Below are 27,232 nucleotides of genomic sequence, written 5' to 3' on the forward strand. Positions count from 1 at the left end.
TGGCCACCCTGAACAGTTTATATGGTGCTTTAAAGTATGAAGGAGGTCAGAAGAAGATGCCTCCTGGTGAGTTGGTGGCAAACATAACATTTAGGATTTTCTAATTCACCTCTTGCTGTTAACCAGAAGGCCAGTCTGTTCCAGGTGTCTAGAAAGCAGGATTTTCGTTGTTGTAGGAGGCCAAAAGGAAAGTAAGATTTCAATGAAAAGGCAAAGGGTTTATTTTAGGGAAACCAAGAGCTGTTTGGGAAGGCAGAGATTCCTTTTCTCGTATCTTGTCCCATATCAAAGATGGTCTTGAACTTCTTAAGAAGTATTCTTTGCAGATTGGTTTACCACAGTAGAAGCGTCCAAAATCAATCAAAAGGAAAGTGGTCACTCTGCCATCTTCTGGACAAGAAAAATTGGTTTCAGAGCCGGAGTAGATTTTATTTTTGTAATTATGATCAGTGACCAGCAAAGTAAAACAAATGAGGAAATGAATCTCAGAAACAATGGCCAACTCCAAGAAAGACAATATAACAGTCATAGAAAATGTAAAAGAAACAAGAGTTAAATGCTGGAGAAAGAAGAATTAAGAAAATATAGTAAAACAGCATAAAACATAAAATAAAAATTGAGTAAATTAGGGATGATTGAGTCCCAAAGCACTGGCACCAGCTATTGCGAGGGTCCCCTATATTATTTATTTATTTATTTATCATATTTCTTCAGTGCCCATCTCATGTTGCAATGACTCTTCCTTCTCATCGTCCACCTGTCCTTGAGCATCAGGACCAGGTGGGTGGAAGGTGCTCCAGTTCTTCATTCTTACCCCTGAACTATCTGTTTCATGAAGGCTGGCTTCCCTTTCCCTTTCCCTTTCCCTTCCTTGCCACTTCTCTTTTTCCTGCCCCAAGATTTGTTATATATAGGTTGACTTCTCCTTCTCCTTCTCCTTCTCCTTCTGCTTCCCTTCTCCCAAAGCTTGAAGCACATGCACCAGTTCTCTCATTGCTCATTCTGACCTCAGCCTATCTCAGGCACAGAAAAGAGACTTTGCGCGGCGCATCTCTTTCCAAAAACTGCAGGGACCATCCTGTCCTCTGCTAACTCCTGGGATGTTCATGTAACGCCTCTGCTCTAAGAGCTGCATGGACTTCCAGTGAGCTTCCAGGTACAATTCAAGGGTCTGGTGGCCACCTAGGAAGCCCAAGGGCACAGGGCCAGGCTGTCTGCCAGACCACCTGTCTTTGATTGTCTCTGCACACAGCACCACCCCAGGGCCAGAAGGTCCCATCTATTATGGAGGGTCATCCGGTGGGAACCAAGAGACATGCCTTCTCTGTGACGGCACTGGCCCTGTGGATAGCAGCCCCCAAGGTCCAGATGTCCCCAACCCTGCTAGACTTTTGTCAGGCATTAAAGGCCTGGCTTTCCCCTCCAGGCTTGGGGCTGGATGGTTAGGCAAGCCCTCTTGTGGTCTGCCCCCTTGAAGGAGTCAAAGGCTTTATTTGGGCTTCTAGTGCATTAAACATTGATTGTCACTGCCACTGTTTTCAGCTGTTTGTACTGTTGCAGTCGCATTACTGCCAGCCTCCCAGAGTTGCCGCCAGATGGGTGGCCATGGACGTTACTTATGTAAATAAGTAAGTTGGATCTTGGTTCCTAGTGCCATCTGTGGGCATCCCAAATCCCTGAGCCACAGGAGTGTCCCACACTCCCTTTGGCACTTCCCGGAAGTCCTGAAAGATTACGCTGCTGAAAATAAGCAGCAGGTTGCTGATTATTGGAAGTACGATTGTTCATAGCATTTTGGGGAGCTGGATGGGAGGGAGGGAAGTCTTGGTGAACCTTTTTTTCCCAAGAGGGGGAAAAACCCTGAAAAATGGGCTCTCCAGCCTCTAGTGATGCTACTACATTGCCATTCCTGCCCCTGTGACCCTTGGAGGCTGCAAAGAGATAATTAAAAGTGTGGCCTCTAGAGAAAAACCACTTTTCCCTCCCTGGCTTAGAAGCAGGGGGACCATCAAGGAATCCCTGGGGGCCAGCGAGGAGCCAAGCAGAGGTCTCTTTATCAAAAGAGAGGATCAAAAATACTCTTTTAGTACTTAGCACATACTAAAAATGTCTCAGATGATCATCAACTTGCAGACGGTTTTAAGACTTTCCATCTGCATAGAGCCTGGGATGGCCCACAGGGAAGCAAACCAGTCTGGGGCTGCTGGCCGAGGGGCAAAACAGCTCTGAAACAAACTCCTAATTTTAATTTGCAATCAGACAGCATTGCTGCCCAGACTTCAAGGGCCAGTGGGGTTGGCTGAGACTGAGCACTAAAAAGAAGAACTCAACCTGGTGAATTTCCATGACAATGCTACTATTAATGGAGTAAACACAGGGAAGGAATGGTGAGTGGAGACTAACTGGGCTTTTGGTGGTTGGGAATCTGCATAAGCTCAGTAGGGAATCTAGGGCTAGTTAGGTCTCTTTTTTGGCCAGGGTTCAAGAGAGAAGGAGGAAGGGGGAGCAGGTACCCCTGTAAAACCCGGTAATTGAAAAATAACTAACAACAGGTCATTAGCTGGGCTGTTTGCTTCCCCTCGGCCACAGGCTCGGCTAACTATTAGCATGCATTAAGCACCACCAGTGTGGGATAGAGTCATGCTTGGAGTTCAGCCATGGGATCCTAGAAATGGTGGATAAAAGGAGAGGGGACAAACAAATCAGGGGAGACGAAAGAAAGAAAGAAAGAAAGAAAGAAAGAAAGAAAGAAAGAAAGAAAGAAAGAAAGAAAGAAAGAAACACCCAGAAGAGAAAGAAAAGCTTCTTTAGCTGGTCTTCAGCAGGGCCTCCTTGGCAGGATCCTGGCTGTGCTTGGCAAGAGGTTGGTTATCCTTCCATTTTCAAAAGCTGAAAAATGATTACTTTTTGTTCTTTTCCTACTTCGCCGCTGACAGACGCTGACACATCCTCCCTTCTGGCCAGAAAAAAGCCGGCCATTGTCTCCCTGGCAGGGCAGCTCTGCCAGGCCCACTCTGGATTGACTGGCAGGGGGCTCTGGGGGCCCTGTTACGCTCCAGATCTGCTTTTTGGGTTCTCACTATTGAATCGCAATGGCTCAGAGCCTAGATGTTTACAAAGCTTTTGAAAACAAAACTGGGAAAAAAGGGCTATCCAAATGCATAATTAATTTTCTCCTTTCCCAATAAAGTTTAATTTTCCAAACCTCCCTTTGTTCGTGCAGAATTAAAGATTTATGCAGTTAAGTAATGCAAAATGAAAAGTGGCCGAGCCCAGGCAAAGGCTTAGAATTAGTCAACCCATAAATAACAGGAATGAAAGCCATGGAGGGGAGGGGAGGGCACGGAGTTGGCACCTCTCCTCTCACTCATTTTCTGAGCAGCTCTTTTTAAGCATAAACATCGGAAAATCGAGGACTACAACAAAACCAGATTGCATCTGAAGTCAGTGGCACACTCACTCAGTGCAAGGTGAAAGTCTGGCTGCAGATGATTCCCACGAGGAAAAAGCCCTACCCAGGATTGGGAAAGGAGGGCGGACCCGCTCACCATCCGCTTTCTTTGACAGAGACATCACAGTATACACTTCTGTTGTTGTGGGTCATAATTTTGGAAGAAGTAAACAACTTTCCCCTCCCTTCCCCCTTCCCTTCTTTCTTCTTTCTCTTCCCTTCCCTTCCCCTTCCTCTTCCCCTCCCCTCCCTTCCCTTCCCTTTCTTCTTTCCCTTTTCTTCCTTCTCACCTCCCTCCCTCCCTCCCACCCTTCTCCTTCCCTTCTTTCTTCTTTCCCCTTCCCCTCCCTCCACAAACTAAGTCAATAATTTGGCAGAACAAAGTAAGGTACAAGGCAGAAGGGACAATTTTTGAAAAGCCAAAATATCAGCTAAAGATACCAGGGAGATGAACTTGGGATGGGGGGCGGGGGGGGGGGAGGAAATATGGCAAGAAATAATTCAAAATTGAGGTATTTGTTGATCTTAGTGTGACTTAATTTCAGGTTGAAAGGGTCTAAACTTAGAAAATGTGTAAACATTGAAAACAATGCTGAATGTGATATCATTGTCCCATGGAGCAAGCCATCTTGGTATTTCTACCTGTCCATCTATTTATTTCTGTGATGTCTTTATGCAAAATATCCCCTTCTCAACCTGAAGTGACTTTCTGGGACATTAGCCTCCTTCTTTTCCCTGCTAGTGGAAAATTTACCCTTCTGGTTATTTAAAAGCTAATGGCAGGAAATACAAAATCATGATAGAAGGAGGAAGAAAGTAATCCTAGATCCTAGATCCAGCAACTCACAGCAATTAGCATAAAAGAGGAGCTGAGCTGAGAAGCAGATGGGTCCGTCTTACAGAAGGAGGGCCAAAAACGCCATGGGAGAAAAGTCTGACCATCTGAATTCTTAATGGCAGGAGTGTCTGTGGGGGTGTGAGGTGTCAGAAAAATCAAGGTGGTGGCCATACCACACAACTGAACTCACATTCCTTTTTTCACATGTCATGCATAGCTCTGCTACTTTTTACCTTGTAGGTCAACCCCATCACCCAGGCTTTCTCTGTCCCCGTTCATCACCCCCCTCCCCCAGCATTAGCACCCCGCCCTCTGTCCCCAGCTTTCTTATATGCAGATCATGTTGCGATCCTGTCTATCTTCTGGGTGGGAATGAGAAGGGCCTCACAGCTTTTCTGCTCTAAAGAAAAATGTGTAATATACAATTGTGGTATTTGCATGAAATTATCCCAAATTTCAATAATGGCAAATGACTGGGGAGGCCACTGAGCAGGTGTGAATTTATAAATATCTTGGAGGGCTGTCCTAGGCCACACTATTCTGGAGGGATCATTTTTTAAATATCTGGTAAGGATTGCTAGCCTAGGTCACCTCCCAGATCCTCTTCCATGTCCAATTCTTTCAGAAACTTTGACATCATTGAAGCCATTCAGTCTAACTTTGTTAGCACCTTATTTGCATTTCCAAGATGCATTAAAAATGGTGCACTTCATTTGGGGACAAGGTTGGTCTCCATGGATATGAGAGCTTGGTATCATCTTTCTAACCTTTGGCTACAGTTATCTTTGTTCCTAGGTCACTTTAAGTCATTCTGGCTGGAAAAAGTTATGGGCAAGCTTCACTCCCTTCTCTTGGACTCTTGTTGGCTTTGAAAATGCCAGTATCCTTAAACCGCATATTTGAGGCACTGATTTCAAATTAAGTGAAGTTTGGCTCCCATCTTGCAACATGTGGGTTCTTTTCAAATGCGTGTGGGCCAACCTCTTACCTCTCATGGGCCACAGACTTGGAATTTCATTGCTCTTCACTTTGGCCAGGCCGCCCGATGGGCTTCCACTGTCCTGTTGGAGGCTCTCCAAAATATTCCCCTATAATAACATGTACGTCCTTGTGAAGATGGCTCAGGAGAGGCCTTGAGCCATGTGCAACTTTTGTTGCTCTCTTTACAGGAATCCTGAATGACTTTTATTTACCCTGTCCAGAGGACAGAAGTGCAGCGTCCATGCACCTTGGAACTACAAGGATGCTGTGATGCATCATTCAGATATGTCTTTCTGGTTGCCCAGATCTGCACCTTCCTATGCATTATCCACCTTTCCTTGGGTCTGAAAATTAATACTAATTCCTTTTCTTTTTAGCCTTACACTTTTTCATTTTTACTTGTTTTACTTTCATATGACTGCTGGCCTTATGGCCTTTCCTTGGGTCTGAAAATTTATACTAATTACCCATGGATGTGAAAAAATTGCCCAGCTGCCACAAGTCGCCAGGCAGAAGCTTTGCTCCTCTTTCCTCAGTTCCACCTAGGATGTCCTTGAATGCCAGCTCCCCTTAAAAGGGGAAGCTGGAGGAAAACCGTGTTTTACATTGGTGGGTCAAGGCATGTAACTTGCAACATCTACAGAGATGTCTTGGCACATGTGATGTCATTGTGATACGAACATGGCTTCTGCTCAGTGCCTGCGCTTATGCCTGCCATCTGAGGTCTTCATCTTCACATTGTCCAGAGGTTCCATGTGACCTATCACCCCCCACCACTTGGCAGCAGCTCTTATTTTTTCTTGCCTCTCAGTTGCAGGGGCAGGCGGTCAGGCCATACATTAATATCCTGTTGCGGCCTGGCTCCTCGGCCGGGTGCTGATTGGCTGGTGGACTGAGTACTGAGACTGAATGTCATCCGCTACAAGACACAATGGCGCCAAATGCATTAGGACCTCATTGCACAAATGACATCATTCTTGTCATTGGCATGATGTACGTGACCTCACTTGCTCCACTCCACACCTGTGGATGCTGGGCATTTTTGTGAATACCCCCTTCCTGTGCAAATGCACAGGCATGCACAAGGAGGAATATGACAGGTCTGTGACAATGACCCATTCATGTTATGGAGATGGCTGGCGCGGAAGGAGGGGGCGCCTTCCAGGGGGAAAAACGCGCACACAGTGTGGAAGACCTTGGGTGCTCGGCCAAGAAGGTCAGGCAGGACCCGCCTTAGAGTTTCTGGGGGGTTTCCCTTACAGCCTGCTAGTTTTGCTCAGTTTGGCAAGATTCTGTTGTATGGTAGAAACAATAAAGACTAGAGCTTCATTCCTGGCTTAGCGTTGCTCCTTCGCCTTATCCCTGACAATTCCTGACAATATCATCACAAAAATGCTGGGATTCGTACTCCTCAACATACATCAGGATCCAAAGGCATAATAGTGGCATGTGCATGGTGATGCTACGGTGCAAAGGTTTTGTGCTCAGGTTGATGGTTGTTGGAACAGGACCAGATTAGAAGGTGAGGGGCCTGCTCAGGGGTGTCTGAGCATATGCGATTGAAGCATTGCATGTTGACTTTTTTGACCACAGCCTTGGATGCTCCTGGGTTTTCCCAGGTACACCCTGGTGTACATCTGTGGGGGAGGGGTGGAAGACAGTTGCACTTTCCCTTTCTGTTTTGTTGTTTTCAGTCTGCTTCAGAATTATTCTGCTAATTCTGGCCTCCATTACCTGAAATTTCCTTCGAGCTACAAAATACTGCATCCTCCTTATAACCTTGACAGCCGCACGATGGGTTTCTGTTAACCTGGGAAAAAATAAAGAATGCACACACTTTAAAATATTTTTAAATAAAAAAAAAAATCCTGCCTTTCTCAGCCTTCTGACCCTGGAGAAACCCTTGAAATATTTTTCAGGCTTGGGGGACCCCCTGCATATTCAGGCTCAAACAGAGGCCGGAAGTTAGAAAATTATTATATTCATTTCCTGGGTAGGCCTGTATATATGCATTAACAGTGTTCTTAAACTAAAAACAAAGAATGAAATTTGGAGTTTAATGAATATGAAATAATTTAATGTGAAGTTGCCTGAATTTGAAATAATTTTCCAAATAAATTGTGATCTCCCAGAGAACCCCCAGTGACCTCTCGTGGAATCCAAGGATGCCATGGAACCCTGGTTGAGGAACTCTGATATAGCGCATCTCCCTCTTTATATTTTTCTCCTTTGGAATCATTTTAGGGCAGCATTTCCCAATTTCTGTTAGCTGAGTCCTGAGAGTAGAGAATCAAGACTGCTGTTGCTCAGACTGAAAATGTTTTAAGGTGGGAAGCAGAAGGCATTCTGCACTCAGAGGCCATCATGGCCCATGTCTTTGGACAAGCTGCCGCCCTAAGCCCTCTGGTCCCTCTACAGCAGCCAAGGGCAGAGTTCTCCATCCCACGGCTTTGGTGAACAGCCTTCCCTGTGGATCAGTCTTCGCAACTCAAAGCAGCTCTTCCTTTTGATTAAGCCAACTCTTTTCATGACCTCTGGCATGTCCTGGGAAGTAGGAGACGTCACCATGAATGCAAACTCTTCCCAGCGCTTGCATCCTGATGGCTTTTGAAATGGAGCTTTCTCTGACCATTCATCAACTTTTAATAGATATGAGTCAATATCGGGGGAAATGTTGGGACACTTAAGAAGAAAACATCCTTTGCTGGACTTTGTTTCTTCTTGAAGATTACTGAATTTTTAAGCTACGAAGTTTGCTTGTTCGGGATTTGACATCCAGTGTGAGTCCTGACCCTGTGTTTTGTAAACCATGATTTATGGCAGTGGTTGGCAATCTTTTCATGCAGTACAGGTAAGGTCTCCCTTGAATCACCCTCAACTCTTGGCAGCTCCATGGAGATGTTCAGATTGTTTTCCTGGCAAGAGTCAAGAAGTGTTTTGACCCTGCTTTTTTTCAGGAAGATCTTTCAGCCACCCAATCTCACTTTATGTCCTGGGGTTTTCTGGCGATCCCCCATTCAGGCATTAACCAGTTCTTTACTTACGAACCCATAGAAGGCTGGCCATGTGTTTCCTCCTGCTGCAGGTGCAAATAAGTAACTAAACAAATAAACAAAAGCTGAAGTCTTATGAAAGTAGGTGGTAATAGTTCAGCCACTTTTCAAATTTAAAAGCTTAAACTGTATTTATCTAATTAGGGATCCCTTCTAGAGGCATCAGGAAGCTTTTATTGCCAAAACTAGTTGGCTTGGCACTCTGTGTAAACTCAAACAATTGTGGTTCTTTCAACAAAGCGTGATTAAAGAAACCATGACTTGGGACAGTGAATGAAGCCAATAAATACATTCTCAAAAGTTATCAGCCACATACATTTTCATCGGTCCTCTTGCTCCCACTGTGCAGCAGCTGATTAACAGAAATCGTCCTGTTGGCTTGCCTAATTCTTACACAACCAGATCTGCTCCACAGGACATACTAATCCATGACTGATTAGGCTGAGCCTGACACCTGAACCCAGACTATAGGCATGGGCATCTGGTCAAAGCCATAAAGACAACATGTGTGCTGTGACATCATTGTGCAATTGGCAACGTTACCCAATTTGCATCATTTGTCTGGTGATGCCATGATGTGCATGACACCACTTGCCCCCTTGTGGTAGTTTTAAGGGTGTGAATGGGTGAGCTTGACCTCCGTAAGGCAAACACTCCCATCCCCATCCATACAATTCTTCCCAAACCCCAAAATCAAGCAAAACCCAGGCCACAGCTCTTCTATGAATGGTTCTCCAAATTTTGATAATCTCATAATCTCAGAGGAATGATTGCTTCTGAAAGCATTCCTCATCCAGGCCTGATTAGGAGGAGGGAAAATAGTATAAATCTAGAACAGAGTGGCTTAACACCTTTTTCTAGGATTGTGATTCACAGGACATTCAATCAGAGATTAACCTCAATCAGAGATTAACTCCCTTGGGCTCAGAGGAGGTGGACTGGAAGGAGACCAGATCAAACCAAAGAAGCAGATGTCTCTTGGGGGTATGCTTTGGGCTCATCTGAGCTCAAGCCCAGCATTTTTCTCTCAGAAGGCCAGCAGTTTGGAAATTGTTGTCATGCAGCACAGGTAGGTAACCACAATTCCTGGGTTTGCAGTTATTCTCCAACCACCATTTTGGCTTTAGACACCCCCACCCCCAGAAGCATTGCTGAAAATGATTGCCCAAAAAGGCCATTTTAAGGTAGAACACACACATAGTGTAAGCCATAACATAGGTTTGTTGTTTATTTGTTCAGTTGCTCTTGTAGAGAAACATGGAGACAACCTTGAAGAAGGAATTCAGCAGCTGCTATTTAAACATCGGTTAAGCCCAGACTGACAGGAAGGGTGAGGAGAAAACTCAAGATGCCTTGATTCTCTTTAGTATAAGAGGGAGAGAATCTGTCAGGCTTTCAAGATTCCATTATCGGCTACCACAATAAAGTTCCAGCAGTTCATATAGTTCCTGACCTGGTCCACCTCAAAGGGTGATGTTTCCCAATTCTTCATGACTGCACAGGCACCATTTCACCAGGTTTAAGTTGGTTTAATGCGCATTAAAAACAAAGGAAACCCTGGTGTGCCTTCAAATTAAAACAGAAAACAGAATCTTAGCCTGCTCCCTGTGACATGGTCTCCCTCCTTCGCATCATCACCCTACTGTTGTACCTGCAAAGACGCTGTGTGCGCCCTCCGCCAGCTACCACAAGGTTCCCTCCTTGCCTAAGAGTAAAGGAACACTGTCCAATGGATTCACCATAGAAGTATTTTCAACTTGCCTGGGACCATGTCTATAAATATTAGCCAGTGTAATTAAAGGGTCAGTTCTGAAGACGGCGTGTAAACCTGCCCAAAATTCTTGTTCAAACAAATACATTTATAGCAAAATATCTTCCTCTGTAGACCAGAGAACAACGTTCTAATTTATGTCTTCCCCAAACTATGCGGCAGGGAAATGAATTTTATACTGATTTAAAAGAGATAAAACTTTCACCTTGAGCTGATGAATCCCAAATTAGTAGAATTCTTTCCACTTACATAAATACTGTGGCTGAACCCTACAGTGCAGCCAAGTGAAAGGGAGCTTCTATCTTCACAGTGTTAAATATTTGGAATAGGGCAGCATTTGTCCTTGGTGTAAAGTCAGTTCTGTAACCAAAGTTATACATCGATTTAAATTACAATCAACAGTCACGTGTCTAGGCAGGCAGATAACACCACCTAACCACCGAAATTGCAAGCCAATAAATATTACTCATTTCTAAAGTAATACGTCAGTAAAGACAAAACCATGAGCACTATCGAGGATGCTTAAAAGAGCTTTCTTTAGTCATTCTCTCTACTTCTTCTTTCGTACCCAGATCAGACCTTAAGCTGCCAACATGAGGCCACCTTCTTGGCTTTGTCATTGGTCAAAAACAAGTCATTTCCACTGCACGCTACTGGTAACAATCAGCAGGTCAGCAGGTGGGCCGGATTCGGTGTCTCTCCACATTCAGCAACCCCCACTTGAGCGTATTAGTCTTGCACTTAGGCATTCCAACCCCCAGCCTGTTCAGAGTCCTCCAAATGACATAAGGGAGGTCAAATCCCTCGGCCATGTTCTCCTCTGGGACCCTTCCTTGGTCAGGGATTTCTCTCCTCCACCCTCCAGTTCGGTTCTGCTCTTGCTTGCCCTCGAGAGCATTTGTTCTTGCCATGAAACTCTTCCCAGGTTTTAGTCAATGCATCTGAGGCTCGTGCCCATCCAGAGGGTGCCGGGGATCCTTCCCTCGTTTTGTTCACTCAGCATCTGCTGCTGCTTCTTCCCTGATCTTGGGCGGTGCAGTACCAACCAGGGGGTGCATTTTCTCAACTGGTGCAGGTTTAAGGCACCCTGTCACTATTCGTACGGCTCCATTTGCGGTGATGTCAGCTTGTTTGGCGTGTGTAGACGCACTCCAGGCTGGAGCAGCGTACTCTGCTGCAGCGACCCTCAAGGCCAAAGCTGGTGTTCGTAACGTGGGTGGCCGGGCTCCCCACATGTAATCTGTCAGTTTCCTAATAATGTCACTCCTCGCACTAACCTTGGCCTTGATGTTCCGGCAGTGCCGTCCAAAGGAAAGCACTCGATCAAGTGTCACCCTGAGATACTTCGGTGTAGGGCAGTTCGGTAATCGGTTCCCTTGCTGTGTAACGTCCAGTTTAGCCCCAGAGTCTCAATTTCGAAGACAGAAAGTGCCCACTCGGGCCTTACTTGGAGTAGGCCTCAAATGATTAGGAGCGTAATATTGCCCTAATTTTTCAAGTGCTACAGGGAGTCTTCCAGCTACCTCACCAAAACGTGATCCTTGTGTAGCCACTGCTGTATCATCTGCGTAGATAAACAGTCGTGTGTTGTCGGGAACTGGTTGATCATCTGCATATACATTATATAATACCGGGGACAGTACGCTCCCTTGGGGCAGTCCCTTCTTCTGCAACCCCCGTCTCCTGTTCTTTCCATTCAAAGCCACACAGAATCCCCGATTCTGTGATAGACTGCCAATAACCCTTTGTGAGCCCCCTGTCCCTGGTGAGACTATCTATCTTGCGTAGCAGTATCCTATGATTAACGGTATCACATGCTGCAGTTCAGTCAATAAAAGCCACTCCAGTAATCGTCTTTTGTTCCTGGCCGTCTTCAACATATTGTGTAAGGTTAAGTATTTGGCCACAGCCTGACCTCCCCAGTCTGAAACCAGCTCGCTCCTGCATGATTTTTCCATCAATAGTACCCACAATTCGGGTAAGGATCATCCGTTCCGACACCTTGTAGAGATGGCAAAGGAGTGACAGCGGTCGATAGTTTTTCGGGACATCCGGGTCTTCACCAGGTTTCAGTAAAGTGGCAACTCTAGCCTGCCTCCACTGTTTGGGGATCTTAAACTCATCAGTACAATTATTCATCAACTGTAAAAGCCACTCCAGTGTACGAGGGCCGAACTGTTTTATCTGCTCTGTTCTTATTTCATCTGTACCTGCTGCTTTATTTAGTTCCATATTCCTTATGGCGTTGCTCCAGTTCAGATATCACAAATAACAATCCCTCCCTTTGTTCCCCTGCTTGAATGACTTGTTCCCTTATCTTTTTCCTTTGTGTTTTCCCATTCTTCAGCAGCTGGCTGGCTACATGGTCTGCTGTTACACCAACATGCTTATTCTGTAGTTGAGTTGGTTCATCGCCTAAGGTTTTAAGTAGTTTCCAGGCTCGTCTGATGTTCTGCTTCATGTCAAGATTCTCAACTAATGCACACCAGCGTGAGTTTTGACTTTCAGCTGGTGCTTGCATCAGCTGTTCCCTTGCTTCGACTGTATCCTCCCGAAATGGGTCCTGGTTGTAAAGCACCTGCTACCTATTCAACAGGGGTTTGGTGTCATCAGTCAGACCCTGGATGTATTGAGTACGACATCCTCTCAGGATATTTTTGATATTACTTTCACAAGATGCACAAATTCATCATATTTATCCAGGTGTGGTGAAATCTTTCCCACCTCTTTTTCCAGTTGTTCTCAAAAATTCATCCATTTAGCCTTCTTAAAATTAAAACATCTGCGAAAAGGTTCCTCCTGGGGTATCACTGCAGCCTTTACTACACACATAATGGGTCTATGCTGGGCGCGCCGGATCAGATCATCAACAATTTTCGCGCACCGTGCTGCGATCTTCTTACTAACAAAGACGTTATCTGGATTATATCCCCTCCTCCATCTGCCACTATTAAAGATGCAGGCAATTTCGGGTCATCAATAAGTTGCAAGTCATTATTATCTGCCCAGGTGACTAGTTGTTCACCATCTCCGTTGGTCTGATCATACCCCCAAGTCTCCCTATGACAATTAAAATCTCCAATAATAACATTTATTTGATCATACATAAAATTACCTGGCTCATTACAACTGAAATTTACTTCTCAATGCAGTTGATACGATACTGAGACCGGGCCTATCAGACACTGCACTCCCACACCGATTGCGTGGCCTCTCGGTCACCAGTTCCATTCCAGCCGCTTTGGGTCTGCTTTTTGCTACTCCACGATGTGTTCCCTGAACCAGAAGAATATCACATTTATATTTATGGCACAAACCCAATAGTAAAATACTCTTAGAACTAGAAAAGCCTTCCATGTTTACTGAGATCATTGTTAACATTGGCCTTGAACCATTTCTTGGTTTCTTTGGTTTGGTTTGGTCTGGTGTGCAAAGGATTAGCTGGTGGGACAAATTTGCCATTGCCCAGGGCATGCCCGATTGTGAGATAGCACAATATTTTAGCTTAAAAAGAAAATCTCACAATCTTTGAGGAGGCACCTTCTGTGTTGTTTATTCGTTCAGTCGCTTCCGACTCTTCGTGACTTCATGGATCAGCCCACGCTAGAGCTCCCTGTCGGTCGTCAACACCCCCAGCTCCCCCAGGGACGAGTCCATCACCTCTGGAATATCATCCATCCACCTTGCCCTTGGTCGGCCCTCTTCCTTTTGCCCTCCACTCTCCCCAGCATCAGCATCTTCTCCAGGGTGTCCTGTCTTCTCATTATGTGGCCAAAGTACTTCAGTTTTGCCTTTAATATCGTTCCCTCAAGTGAGCAGTCTGGCTTTATTTCCTGGAGGATGGACCGGTTGGATCTTCTTGCAGTCCAAGGCACTCTCACAATTTTCCTCCAACACCACAGTTCAAAAGCATCTATCTCCCTTTGCTCAGCCTTCCCCATGGTCCAGCTCTCGCAGCCATATGTTAATGAACACCATTGCTTTAACTATGCGGACCTTTGTTGTCAGTGTGATGTCTCTGCTCTTAACTATTTTATCGAGATTGGTCATTGCTCTTCTCCCAAGGATTAAGCGTCTTCTGATTTCCTGACTGCAGTCAGCATCTGCAGTAATCTTCGCACCTAGGAATACAAAGTCTTTCACTGCTTCTACATTTTCTCCCTCTATTTGCCAGTTATCAATCAAGCTGGTTGCCATAATCTTGGTTTTTTTGAGGTTTAGCTGCAAGCCAGCTTTTGCACTTTCTTCTTTCACCTTCATCATAAGGCTCCTCAGTTCCTCTTCGCTTTCAGCCATCAAAGTGGTATCATCTGCATATCTGAGATTGTTAATGTTTCTTCCAGAGATTTTAACTCCAGCCTTGGATTCCTCAAGCCCAGCTTGTCGCATGATGTGTTCTGCATACAAGTTGAATAGGTAGGGTGAGAGTATACAGCCCTGCCGTACTCCTTTCCCAATCTGAAACCAGTCCGTTGTTCCGTGGTCTGTTCTTACTGTTGCTACTTGGTCGTTATACAGATTCTTCAGGAGGCATACAAGATGACTTGGTATCCCCATACCACTAAGAACTTGCCACAATTTGTTATGGTCCACACAGTCAAAGGCTTTAGAATAGTCAACAAAACAGAAATAGATGTTTTTCTGAAACTCCCTGGCTTTTTCCATTATCCAGCGGATATTGGCAATTTGGTCCCTAGTTCCTCTGCCTTTTCTAAACCCAGCTTGTACATCTGGCAATTCTCGCTCCATGAATTGCTGAAGTCTCCCTTGCAGGATCTTGAGCATTACCTTACTGGCATGTGAAATGAGTGCCACTGTTCGATAGTTTGAACATTCTTTAGTGTTTCCCTTTTTTGGTATGGGGATATAAGTTGATTTTTTCCAATCTGATGGCCATTCTTGTGTTTTCCAAATTTGCTGGCATATAGCATGCATTACCTTGACAGCATCATCTTGCAAGATTTTGAACAGTTCAGCTGGGATGCCATCATCTCCTGCTGCCTTGTTATTAGCGATGCTTCTCAAGGCCCATTCAACCTCACTCTTCAGGATGTCTGGCTCTAGCTCACTGACCACACCGTCAAAGCTATCCCCAATATTGTTATCCTTCCTATACAGGTCTTCTGTATATTCTTGCCACCTTTTCTTGATCTCTTCTTCTTCTGTTAGGTCCTTGCCATCTTTGTTTTTGATCATGCCCATTTTGGCCTGGAATTTACCTCCGATGTTTCTAATTTTTTGGAAGAGGTCTCTTGTCCTTCCTATTCTATTGTCTTCTTCCACTTCCACGCATTGGTTGTTTAAAAATAATTCCTTATCTCTTCTGGCTAACCTCTGGAATTTTGCATTTAATTGGGCATATCTCCCCCTATCACTGTTGCCTTTTGCTTTCCTTCTTTCTTGGGCTACTTCTAGTGTCTCAGCAGACAGCCATTTTGCCTTCTTGGTTTTCTCTTTCTTTGGGATGTATTTTGTTGCCGCCTCCTGAACAATGTTGCGAACTTCTGTCCAGAGTTCTTCCGGGACCCCATCTACTAAGTCCAGTCCCTTAAATCTATTCTTCACCTCCACTGCATATTCCTTAGGAATATTAGTGAGCTCATATCTAGCTGATCTGTGGGTCTTCCCTAATCTCTTTAGTCTGATCCAAAATTGTGCAAGAAGAAGTTTGTGATCAGAACTACAGTCAGCTCCAGGTCTTGTTTTTATTGACTGTATAGATGTCCACCACCTTTGGCTGCAAAGGATGTAGTCAATGTGATTTCGGTGTTGTCCATCTGGTGAAGTCCATGCATAAAGCTGTCTCCTAGGTTGTTGGAAGAGAGTGTTTGTTATGCACATTGAGTTGTCTTGGCAAAATTCTATCAGCCTATGTCCTGCTTCGTTTTGTTCTCCCAGGCCACGCTTACCTGTAATACCAGGTGTCATTTGACTGCCCACCTTAGCATTTCAGCCTCCTGTGAGGAAAACAATGTCTCTTTTAGGTGTGTTGTCCAGTAGGTGCTGCAGATCCTCATAGAACTACTCTACTTCAGCTTCTTCAGCATCTGTGGTTGGGGCGTATATTTGGATCACTGTGATGTTAGATGGCTTGTCCTGAATTCGAATTGAGATCATTCTATCGTTTTTTGGATTGTATCCAAGCATTGCTTTAGCCACTTTACTATTAATTATGAAGGCTACTCCATTTCTTCTGTGATCCTCTTGTCCACAGTAGTAGATCTGGTGGTCATTTAATATGAAGTGGCCCATTCCAGTCCATTTCAGTTCACTGATGCCCAAAATGTCTATCTTTAATCTTGACATCTCACCAATAACCACATTCAATTTGCCCTGGCTCATAGATCTTACATTCCAGGCTCCAATGGTGTGTTGATCCTTAGAACATCGGATTCGCCGTTCACCACCAGCACCGTCGGCCGCTAGCCGTCCTTTCGGCTTTGTGCTAGCTGCCTCATCACGTCTGGGGCTAGTTGAACCCATCCTCTGTTCCTCCCCAGTAGCATTTTGACCATCTTCCGACCTGGGGGTCTCATCTTCCGATGGTATACTGACATATCTCTGGTTGTACTGATCCATTGAGTTTTCACGGCAAGAATACTGGGGTGGGTTGCCATTACCTTCCCCAGGGATCGCATTTAGTCTGACCTCTCTGTCATGACCTTCCCGTCTTGGGTGGCCCTTCACGGTTTAGCTCATGGCATCATTGAGGTGCTCAAGCTCCAGGACCACGACAAGGTAACGATCCTTTGCTGAAGACCTTCTGTGTACCCTCTACCTAATCAGTATAATAAATGTTCATCCACTCTGCTTATCTTGGTAGAATATACATGAATGTACAAAAGGGGCAGGGCTTTGATTATGCAGTCATGAGCACCATTTTATTTTATTTGTTTATTTGAATTTATTAGCCACCCAACTTTTGACTTTTTTGACCCCTTCCCCTATGGTCACTGCTGCTATAAACTATGATTTTCCTCCACTCAAGTGTCCGTTTCCTGGACACTCAATTTGGTCTGCACTTAACACAGTGCAGCTAAAATGCATAGAGAGAATCCTGAAATCTTTGGGGAGAAATATTCAAGTTTTGCAAAGAACTTCGACCTTTGATCCAAATACACAATGCCATTTCTGGACCACTAGATTTGTGTTTTGGAGGAACTCTACTTTGACCAATCCGTCTCCTGAGCCTGTGAATCAGCCTCACAGCCTCAGCTGAATGGATCAGTCTAGGTGGCATTAACTAACTGATCTTGGCTGACCTTGGAAAAGTAAGCAGAGTTGGACCAGGTTAGTACATGGAGGGCAAACCACAATGAATTCTATCTGTAAGCTAGACTGGAAGGGGGAAAAACATCCCAGAAGAAGGCAGAGGAAGACATTCACATTGTTTCCAAAGTAACAAAACAGGTATGGATCCATGAAGTCCTCAAGAGTCAACCTTGACCTGAGGAAGTTTTACTGCTGAATCTGATGTACTCCTTTAGAAGAATCAGGAAGTACCAACTAAGTTTCTCTGACTCCTTCCTTAACTTTTGTGTAAGACATTGTCACTGTTAGCTGGATTTCCTATAGTCCCAGGGACAGGTGACAGTGAACAGTAGAATTCCCACTCAACACCTACCAGGCCACCAGCCTCCAAACCACCAATATCTAGTCGTACCCCTGGCTTCTGTGTTTTGACTGTAACTTTAATACTTTCATTTCATACTGATCATGAACCTATGATTTCTGAGCTCTGTCAGGCCACCTCTAAATCACAGCACTTTTCCAGACCTCTTTAAGTCTTGGGAACTGGCTAGAACGTGAATGTACTTTTCAGTAAATTCACAGGCTGAAAACAGGCTTATCAAAATCCCCTCAACTGAAGCCCTATTGAAATGTTCAGCAAATGACTTGGGATTTGACTAGCTCCCCCAACAAAAGCATGGGCTTGAAGAGGGAGGACTTTGGGGTATAAAGCTCGAGGTCTCTCTGTGTGGTCCCTCTCCATTTTCTTGATCATCTCCAGATGCCAGTTGGGTAAGGGTGTTTTTGTGGCACCTGAAGGTCACTGTCAGCCAGCATTAACTCTAGCCATTCTCCGTATTCTCTGAGATCTCCACCCTTAAGACTTTTCCTTTTCTAAATGCTTTTGTATGCATGCAATCTTTGGGATTATTCCAAGTCTACAGATACTTCCCCCCTGGAGCGTGAACAGTGCCATTGTGGATACAAAACAATGAATTTATTATTCCTGTATCAAATGAGGGAAGGAGAACCAGATGGGGGGAATTTCCAGGGAGATCATGTACTAAATTCATTTTACCCAAGAAACAACCAGAAGGAAGGATTCACAAAGGAAAGCAGTCTGTTTTAGTTTACAAGGAGGAAGTGATACGACCCAAACTATATTTATCAAGCCTGCAAGTCCATATGCTTTTCTTCTGCTGAACTCCCTCTCTGTCTTCTACTGAACGCCCTTCTCTCAAGCTCACCCAGTTATCTGACCAGCCAATACAGAACAGGGCTGGCTGGCTTTGGCTTAACTTCTAGAGCTCTGATTCCTGTCCCCCATCTTAACTACCAGTTAATGTAAGCCACCAAAACCGTAGGTCATGGACCCCTATTCATTTCAGCCCAGCTTTTAGGCTCTCAGACTCTTGCCAAATATGTCTGCAGAACTGCAATTTTTAAGGTAACTGAGAGGTAAAATGATTAAGTAGATGGGAAGTATTGAATTGTATGCTTTTTTAACCCAGGGGTGGCAGTTTGTCCTTCTCTAGCTAGCTAGCTATATCTATCAGTGTTTCTCAACCTTGGCAACTTTAAGAGGTGTGGACTTCAACTCCCAGAATTCCCCAGCCACGTAGGCTGGCTGGGGAATTGCCAAAGTTGCCAAGGGGAGTTGCCAAGGTTGAGAAACACTGCTCTCTCTCACTCTCTTTATATATATATATATATATATACACATACATACATACATACATACACACACACATACATACACACACACATACAGAGAGATTATATTCCAATTTTCTTCTATCTTATGGGTTTGTTATTTTATTCCTTATTGCAGTCTATACATATTTTAATGTATTTAATTATATTTAATATATTTCAGTTGTGCTCATTCATTGTTTTAAATACTGATTTTTTACTGTATACTTCATAAATTTTAAAATAAGAAGCAGTAAATATGCATTTGAAATAAGTAAATAGTTGAACTCATGGCCTTGTCTTCCCCCAACCTGCTTCCTAGGGGGCTAGTCACAGGAAGTCCAAAGCCAGTTACAGCTGGAAAACACAGGACCTGATCCTACCTCAAAGAGGAAAAAGTGTCTGTGGGCTAGTAACTTTTGTGCAAACGTGCACAAAATATGACAAATATTATAATGCAAACAAAACTGGCCCAAATGATTGAAATGAATAGGAGATCACACTGCCTGCAGGCGAGAACAAAGGTATCAAAGCTATTTCAGTTGAGAAAAGGGAACAAGAAATTCCAAGCTGCTGTTAGATATATTCAAAATATAGATCCAGTGTATACTTACTGTAGGTTCACCACATCTGTGTTGCAAAACTCCAAATGACTGCTAGGTGGCAGCAACAGGGGACAATAAAGTCTAGCTTCTGCTGCCATCTAGTGGCTGTCTATTTTGAGAGCATTTGGTTTGGTTACTTTTTTTTTAATCTTTCAGGAATGTAATCAAAGCAGGCATATACAATATTGCCTCTCTTAACTAGATGTATGGTTTGTATTTTTAGCTTGCAGAAACTCCCTTAGAGATAGCGTTTTCATTTTGGAGTAAGCATTAAAGCAGTTCGTTTTGTGTTGTGCTAGAATGCTCTCATAATTCAAATATTTTTCAAATTTAAATACTTAAATTTAAAAAACCAAAAGTTGTTGAAGCAGCCAGGGTCCGGTAACTGCACACGCAAGACATCGGTTTTGCCCTGATTGGACACTGGGCTTGCTCTCCTGTCAATGGCCCAGGACACACCTCCTTCAGGAGGTGAGGGCTCAGGATGGTGAGAAACTCCAGCCAAAATATTGATTTTCTTCTTGTAGGGCTGCCATGCTATTTCTGCCTTGGATATGCTTTCAGAATTGCAAATTTAAACCGAGCTGTAGACAGGAAAGAGTAATGCAAGTGGTTATATGGAATGCACCTTATCTGGCCGGTTACATGATTTATCTATTTCAAGAGGCAGCAGACAAAACTCCTGATCAAAATAGCCACAGAGCAGAGGAAATGAGGTCTGGAATTCTAGAGAGACACTTGAAGAATCTCATGAGGATGTTGGTGCCCCTTTGCTCTCTGTGTTGAAGCCTAAAACCTTTGACCTTTCTTCTTGGATTCATACTGCGAAGTTGTGTGCATCCTTGGGTTTTCAGTTCTGTAACTTGTTCTCCAACCATCTCCCTGCTTGTTTTCAGTAAGTGGGAGGTGCAAATTAACACTCAAGTCTGGACTTCTCCCAACTGTATTGGGAGATTTCCCTCTCCATGACCATGGACACTTCCACGCGGCCACGTTAGCCAATAGCCAAAGGCTTCTCAAACCGTCAGAGCATTTGCAACAGTCGACAAATCCACGCCCCAAGTGATTGCTCCCTTACAAACTTGCGTTTACGCATTATATCATGGGCATGGGTACGAGGAAAGAAAAGACCTTGACTGCGAGAGCTTGGAGCTCAGGACAAGGACTCCATGGTGCTCTGTCAAACCTGAGCATTGTGAATGATGAAACAGAGGCTTGTGGATGGGATTGTATTTCCCTGCAATAAGCTGGTACACAGTCTGGTTCTTCTGGCCACCTGCTTAGAGTAGCGGGGAGAGGCCACAGCCAGGGCAGTCTTTAACCAGGACAATCTTCAGTTGATCCACCAGTTGTACTGTTTCCTGGACCATGCAGTGTTGAAAAACGTATGTTCTTGCCATTTCTCAGTTAGACTACTGTAATTCACTTTACTTGGAGCTCCCCTTCAAGAGGACTTAGAAACTGCAGAACAGAGGGCAATAACCAGTTTAGCAGAGTAACACCTATGACTTGGACCCTTGTTTTCTTCATGACTCTTTTCTCCAATTCTTTCCCTAGAGTTAAGCGGTGGGCACCTGTTCCTTGAGAGACCAAGGGGGTTGGGCCCAGGAGATGACCTTCTCACTGGCAGTCCCCCTCACCCAGTAAAATACCCAAGTCATTCTGATACCTTCTACATACAAATTCTGCTTTCCAATCAATGTTGCCAATTTCCGTTATGCTGCCAGCAAGATAAGATTCCAGCTGATTGATCCCCAACCCTCAACAGAGTACAACTGTGGCTAACTCTTGAGTGGGGTGAACCCTTTTTTAAAACCTGGGTGAGCACATTGGTCTCTGAACAAAGCTTAAGATGGCTTCTTTTATGAACCTCTGCTAACTAATTAATGCTTTGACCATAATTTAGTTGACTCACCAATGGGAAATGGTACCAGTGAAGCTGCTGGTACTGGGTCAGAGATATTGGCAGGGTGGGGTCAAAAATGTCAAGCAGCCATTACGGTATGATCCAAGCTCTGCCTGTTTGCAAGTCTGAAAGTACATTTCTCCCCACCATCCCCTTTACAGCCCAAGAAACTAGGGAGTGTCCCTTTTGAGCCTCTTGCCCCACCCACTATCCAGCTGTGGGCTATGACCTCTCTTATCTGATAGTTCCCTTGGCAGCATCTCTTCCCCTAGCTCCAAGGTCATTCCCACCTACCATTAGTGTACAGCACACCTTAGGCCTTAAAGATCCCTCTTCAGCAGCTTGATTCTACACATCTACAAAGGAAATCTACACATCTGCAAAACTGGATTACAAAAAGGAGAAGCGAATAAAAAAGAAGAGGGAAAGAAATAAGAAATAAAATAGTCAAGTCCCAGTAAACATTTAAACTATTTCCATTCAACCATTTCTTCATAGGCTTCAAAGCACCTTGTGAGTGAATTGAGTGAGACCTCAAACTAGCTAATCAATCAAAGCAAAGCAAATGCCAATCAATGAAGCTGAACCAGTCACGTCATCCAGAATCAGGCAGACCTTTAACCATACCCACATAAGGCATCATGCATTATGCTTAAGTGTGCAAATACAGAGGGAAAGAGAAAGAATGCCTGTGTAATTTTTTTTTTAAAGAGGAAGTTCAAGATTCAGTTGCAAAGATTTTAGAAAGGCAGGCTGGGGAAGATTTAGAATGATAAATTGTGATAGGCTAGTTGGTGTACCCTTTGTACTATGGTAGTGGTTTGAAGCCCAGGTCAAAATACTTCTTTCTCATGTGTATTTCTGGAAGGGTTTTTATATAAAGAGTTTTTGAAGGATCCAAAAACAAAGGAATGGGGGCAAAACCTGCTAGATTCTGCAACCATGTCTAAAAGGTTATCTTCCTAAACTAGGATGAGCCGTGAAGATAACATTTTCTTCCTAAACTAGGATGAGCCGTGAACTCAAGTGACCTTTCTGTTTTATTCTCTTGTCAGGAGAGGGTCTGTATGCAATTACAGTTTCTGATCTTCCTAAGATAAGAGCTCAACCTAATGTAGAAGAAACAAGAAGATTAACAAAGAAATTGGAAAATGAGAAACCTCTCAAAGTAGGGTCTTCGGAGACTGCTGTTACGGCATAATTACAGGCATCGGACATTTCCATCAGTTCTTTCTGACACAAGATTTTCTAATGAGCATGAATGAGCATCAGGAAACTGTTAATCTATCCTGATTATTAAAAGTAGAACCCTCAAATGTTGACACAGGACCAGGAATGAGCTTTTGAAGAAAACAAGCTAAGTGCTTACAGTTCAGAGGCTTTTACAATTTTTGTTTTAAAGGTAAGCATATTTTTAACCAGTATACTAGCAATCATATTTCAAAATTCTGGATTTCGCTGGACATTTCCATTAAAAACAAAAACAATAAACAAAATTCTAGCTTCGGTGATTATGTAGAAGAAAGGTATTCCAACTACAACTTTGGAAATGGACGTTTATCTTCAGAGGTATACCGGGAAAAAAAAAGCATATTAGCCTGATCCATATTTGCATATGTTTAGAGTATCACAGAATTTGGGAGGTCTGACCCAACTGATTTATCTACAGTAAATTCACAAATTTGCATTGATCACCAAGGTGTTTGGGAGGGCTTTTTCTATACTTGTTTGTTTTCCTGTAAGTAAGAAATTCAAAGAAACCAGATACAAGCAGAGTCATTAGCAACCCCCCTAATAAAGGAACTTTCATCTTAATTACTTGGCTTTGGAAGTTTAGCCAGGTAAGTTCTGAGCTTGCATTGATAAAGATAATCATACTTTAACCTAGCCAGGATGTTTTTTTTTTTTTTCTCTCTCTCTCTCTCTCTCAAATGTGACTGCACCCACAGAGGCACCCATTCTGTGAGTAGGAGAGTCCCTTGTGGTGGAACCTATGAGACCTTCCCTAATTCCAAAGGTGGGGAGGTATCCATGTGTTCAAGGGTTAGAGACCCATCTTCTAATCCATTATTGTCCATTGGGATTGGCAGTGGCTTTCCAAACACCTCTTCTGCCCTCACATCTGAAATCCTTGAAGCACAGAGGCCAGGAACTGAACCTGGATATTCTGCAGGTAAAGAATATACTCCATGTACCCCTGACCCCTCCCAGTGCAACAATAGTGAATATTTCACACTTTCATGGGCACAGATTGGCACTGATTGCAATCATGCATGCTACATAAAGTAAGAATTCAATCAGCCAGTTTGACTTAACTAGCCTACTGCATGGATATCTGTGACACTCTGGGGTAGGAGTAAATAAAAGAATAGCTAAGAAGGGAGAAGAAATGATTGAATTCTATTCCTAAAAGCTGCCATCCTCTGCACGTTTATCTGGGAAGTGCCTTGACTAGCAAGAGACATATTCTGAAGAAAATTGTGCTATGGCACCTTGCAATGCTCTGCCCCGGCTAAAGCATCACAAAATAGTTTCATCTATCAAAGGAAGGATCAGAAAGAGTGCAGCCAAGCGATGCATGTCTTGCTATCTGAGGCCACGTGCACAGGCTTAAGGGCTCCGACGCCCGAGGTCTCCGCTTTCCCGTTGCCTGCTGAGTGTGTGCCTGACAGATTCCACCCCCTGTACATCTGTGTAGAGGGAATAACAATGTGAGATAAAGGAAGGGAAGTGAGGCAGCAGAGCAGACTGCGGTAAATTGCACACTGCTTGTTTGAAGTCTCTGAGATTGGGTCTGTCTCAGCTCCCCGCGGAGCAGAATGGAGTGTTTATGAATAGGGACTTGGGCTCTTGAAAGCTAAATTGGGAGAATGCGGAATGAATTGGACTTTTTTTTTTTAATCCTGAAGAATAATGATTTTAACATTAGCTTGTTTATCTGCATGTGCTGTGGGTTTCAGCTTTCTAGATGGAAACAAGTCAGGCCAGTTTATAGGTGATTTACAACAATGGGCACTATGCAGTTTCTGGAGCATACTCAAGATGGATCAAAGCAATGTTTCCAAACTCTGACAGCGGAGTGTGCTTCTTCCCTACATCAGAATTAAAATGGGTGGCACTTGGAGCTTCATCTTAGAAGTGCTACTTTTGAAACATGTAATGGTAAACACACCGCCCCCAACAACCCACCCACAACTAGTGGCATTGTAATGCAGACAGGAGGTTGAGAGGTGTGTTTTTGTTCCTTTCACATGTAGTTTGTACCTTTAGTAACAATGCATAAAAAGTGTCCCTGTTACTGCAACAAATATGTTGTCCATTCCGTTTTTAAAAGGCTCCTTCCAAATCTTTCCTCCAAAGTTAAAATTCCTGAGGATAATTCTAAGAAGCCCAACAGAATATGTTCAATATTCCTAAGTAAGTGATTGCACGGGCATCCTTCAGTTACTCATTTCCACATGAAGCCTGGAGAAGAAACAGGGCAGCCCTCGCAGAGACCCTTCCTGCTGATCTCCCTGCTGTTCAGGTCTGGGAGTTGAAGGCCACACGTCTTCAAACTGCCAAGGTTGAGAAATGCTGCTCTAGAGTCAAGCCCTTTTCTGTGATCTTGATTAATTCTTTTGCCTAACAGATCTCCTCTGGCCTTTGTAGAAGTGGGGTGAAACCTTTTTTAAAAACTTGAGTGAGCACGGTGGTCTCTGAAGAAAGCTTAAGATGGTTTCTTTTATGAGCCTCTGCCAGCTAATTAATGCTTTGGCCATAATTTAGTTGCCTCGCCAATGGGAAGCCTGTTGAATATCTGGACTACTGGGCTGCTGTCTTGGACACAGGAGTCAGACATTCCCTCTGCAGACAAGCAGAAAAGCACCCACTGCTCAGGCAGGACAGGGAATATGAGGTATGGACAAGGCCAGTTCCATCTGCTCTCCAGATAGGGGCAATCCTCATAAAAGTCTACCCCATGAAGTGCATTTAAGAAGAGAGACTGCCGTGTCCTCTCCAAGAACTTATCTTTAGCCACAGCATCACTCCGTTTGCAGGCAACTGCAGCCTGTCCCAAGCCCAGATAAAGGAGGAGGGTCAGTCCCCTAGCAAGGGACGGCAAAATGAGGTATGTATCTATGGTCAGTGGACAAATTGAGTATAGAAGTAATACCATATTCAGGGTAATTGATGCACCAGCATTAGCCCAAAACCATGGTCAGGATGCTGGTGAAAAGTCTGCAACCGGCTAAAGAATCAACCACAGAACAAAATATAAATTAATTATGTCCAAATTGGCCATCCAAACATCCCCTTGGAATATACACACTGGACACTATTGCAGTCCAAAGGAAATCACTGCCTGAGAATGATCACCCCATAATATTTCAATAGCATTGTTATTTGAACTGAAATTAACTGAATCTGGGACCAAACCGTTCAAGTACCAGGCAGCAACGAAGAAATAACTTTGCTTTACTCTAGTGGTGAAAAACACAGAAAGGGTGTTAGCTTTGCCCTAGATCAGCCTTTCTCGACCTTGGCAACTTCAAGACATGTGGCCTTCAACTCCCAGAATTCCCCAGCCAGCCATGCTGGGTTGGAGGCCACACACCTTAAAGTTGCCACGGTTGAGAAACGCTGCCTTAGATCGTCGAGCGTCCTTGATAGCTATACGTTGGCTGTAAATACAATTTCATTTCCTCTTAACAGGACTGCTTCAATATAGAAATGGTTCCTGAATTGAATAGCTGCCTTGCACTGTTCTTGGTCCTGTTCACGACAAGCAATGGCATTTAGCATCTAACGCCCCTCCAGTATCTAGATAGTTGTGCATTGCAGTGGGTGTAGTTCTTTTACAACCGATGGAGGCTCCTTTATCAAAGCCATGAAAATATGCAAATAATTATGCTGAGAGAAGTGTTCCAAACATAAACTCAAATTCTGAATTTGAAATTAAAGCCAAGATGGGAAACTTTATGAATATTCACAGTCACAGTCAGAACAAAAAATCAAGGGAAAAAACGGAAGCAGAGGATTGATGCTTTCAGCACTCATCAACCAGGGAATAGTGATGTCACACGCATCGTGACATCATCACACAATTAATGAGTATTACATTAATGAAGTTTGTTGTTGTTTATTTGTTCAGTCGCTTCCGACTCTTCGTGACTTCATGGACCAGCCCACGCCAGAGCTTCCTGTCAGTCGTCAACACCCCCAGCTCCCCCAGGGACAAGTCCGTCACCTCTAGAATATCATCCATCCATCTTGCCCTTGGTCGGCCCCTCTTCCTTTTGCCTTCCACTCTCCCCAGCATCAGCATCTTCTCCAGGGTGTCCTGTCTTCTCATTATGTGGCTAAAGTATTTCAGTTTGGCCTTTATTATCATTCCCTCAAGTGAGCAGTCTGGCTTTATTTCCTGGAGGATGGACCGGTTGGATCTTCTTGCAGTCCAAGGCACTCTCAGAATGTTCCTCCAACACCACAGTTCAAAAGCATCCATCTTCCTTTGCTCAGCCTTCCTTATGGTCCAGCTCTCGCAGCCATATGTTACTACGGGGAACACCATTGCTTTAACTATGCGGACCTTTGTTGTCAGTGTGATGTCTCTGCTCTTAACTATTTTATCGAGATTTGTCATTGCTCTTCTCCCAAGGATTAAGCATTTTCTGATTTCCTGACTGCAGTCAGCATCTGCAGTGATCTTTGCACCTAGGAAT

The 27,232-nt window shown here is 44.0% G+C and overlaps 2 protein-coding genes across 2 annotated transcripts in view; both read right to left on the bottom strand.

Annotated features, from left to right (window-relative positions):
• Positions 1–27,232, bottom strand: part of DUSP16 (dual specificity phosphatase 16) — a 618,435-nt gene that overhangs the window by 311,685 nt on the left and 279,518 nt on the right. The gene's annotated exons all lie outside the window — the stretch shown is intronic.
• The window catches only part of LOC134501531 (potassium voltage-gated channel subfamily KQT member 1-like), a 212,319-nt gene that overhangs the window by 104,327 nt on the left and 80,760 nt on the right, over positions 1–27,232 (bottom strand). Inside the window, exon 13 of the mRNA XM_063309372.1 lies at positions 7,005–7,080. Within this exon, the coding sequence (XP_063165442.1) occupies positions 7,005–7,080 (76 nt within the window). The remainder of the gene's footprint in view (positions 1–7,004; positions 7,081–27,232) is intronic.

This window comes from Candoia aspera, chromosome 7 (genome assembly GCF_035149785.1).
Source record: "Candoia aspera isolate rCanAsp1 chromosome 7, rCanAsp1.hap2, whole genome shotgun sequence".
In the NCBI taxonomy this organism is placed as follows: Eukaryota; Metazoa; Chordata; class Lepidosauria; order Squamata; family Boidae; genus Candoia; species Candoia aspera.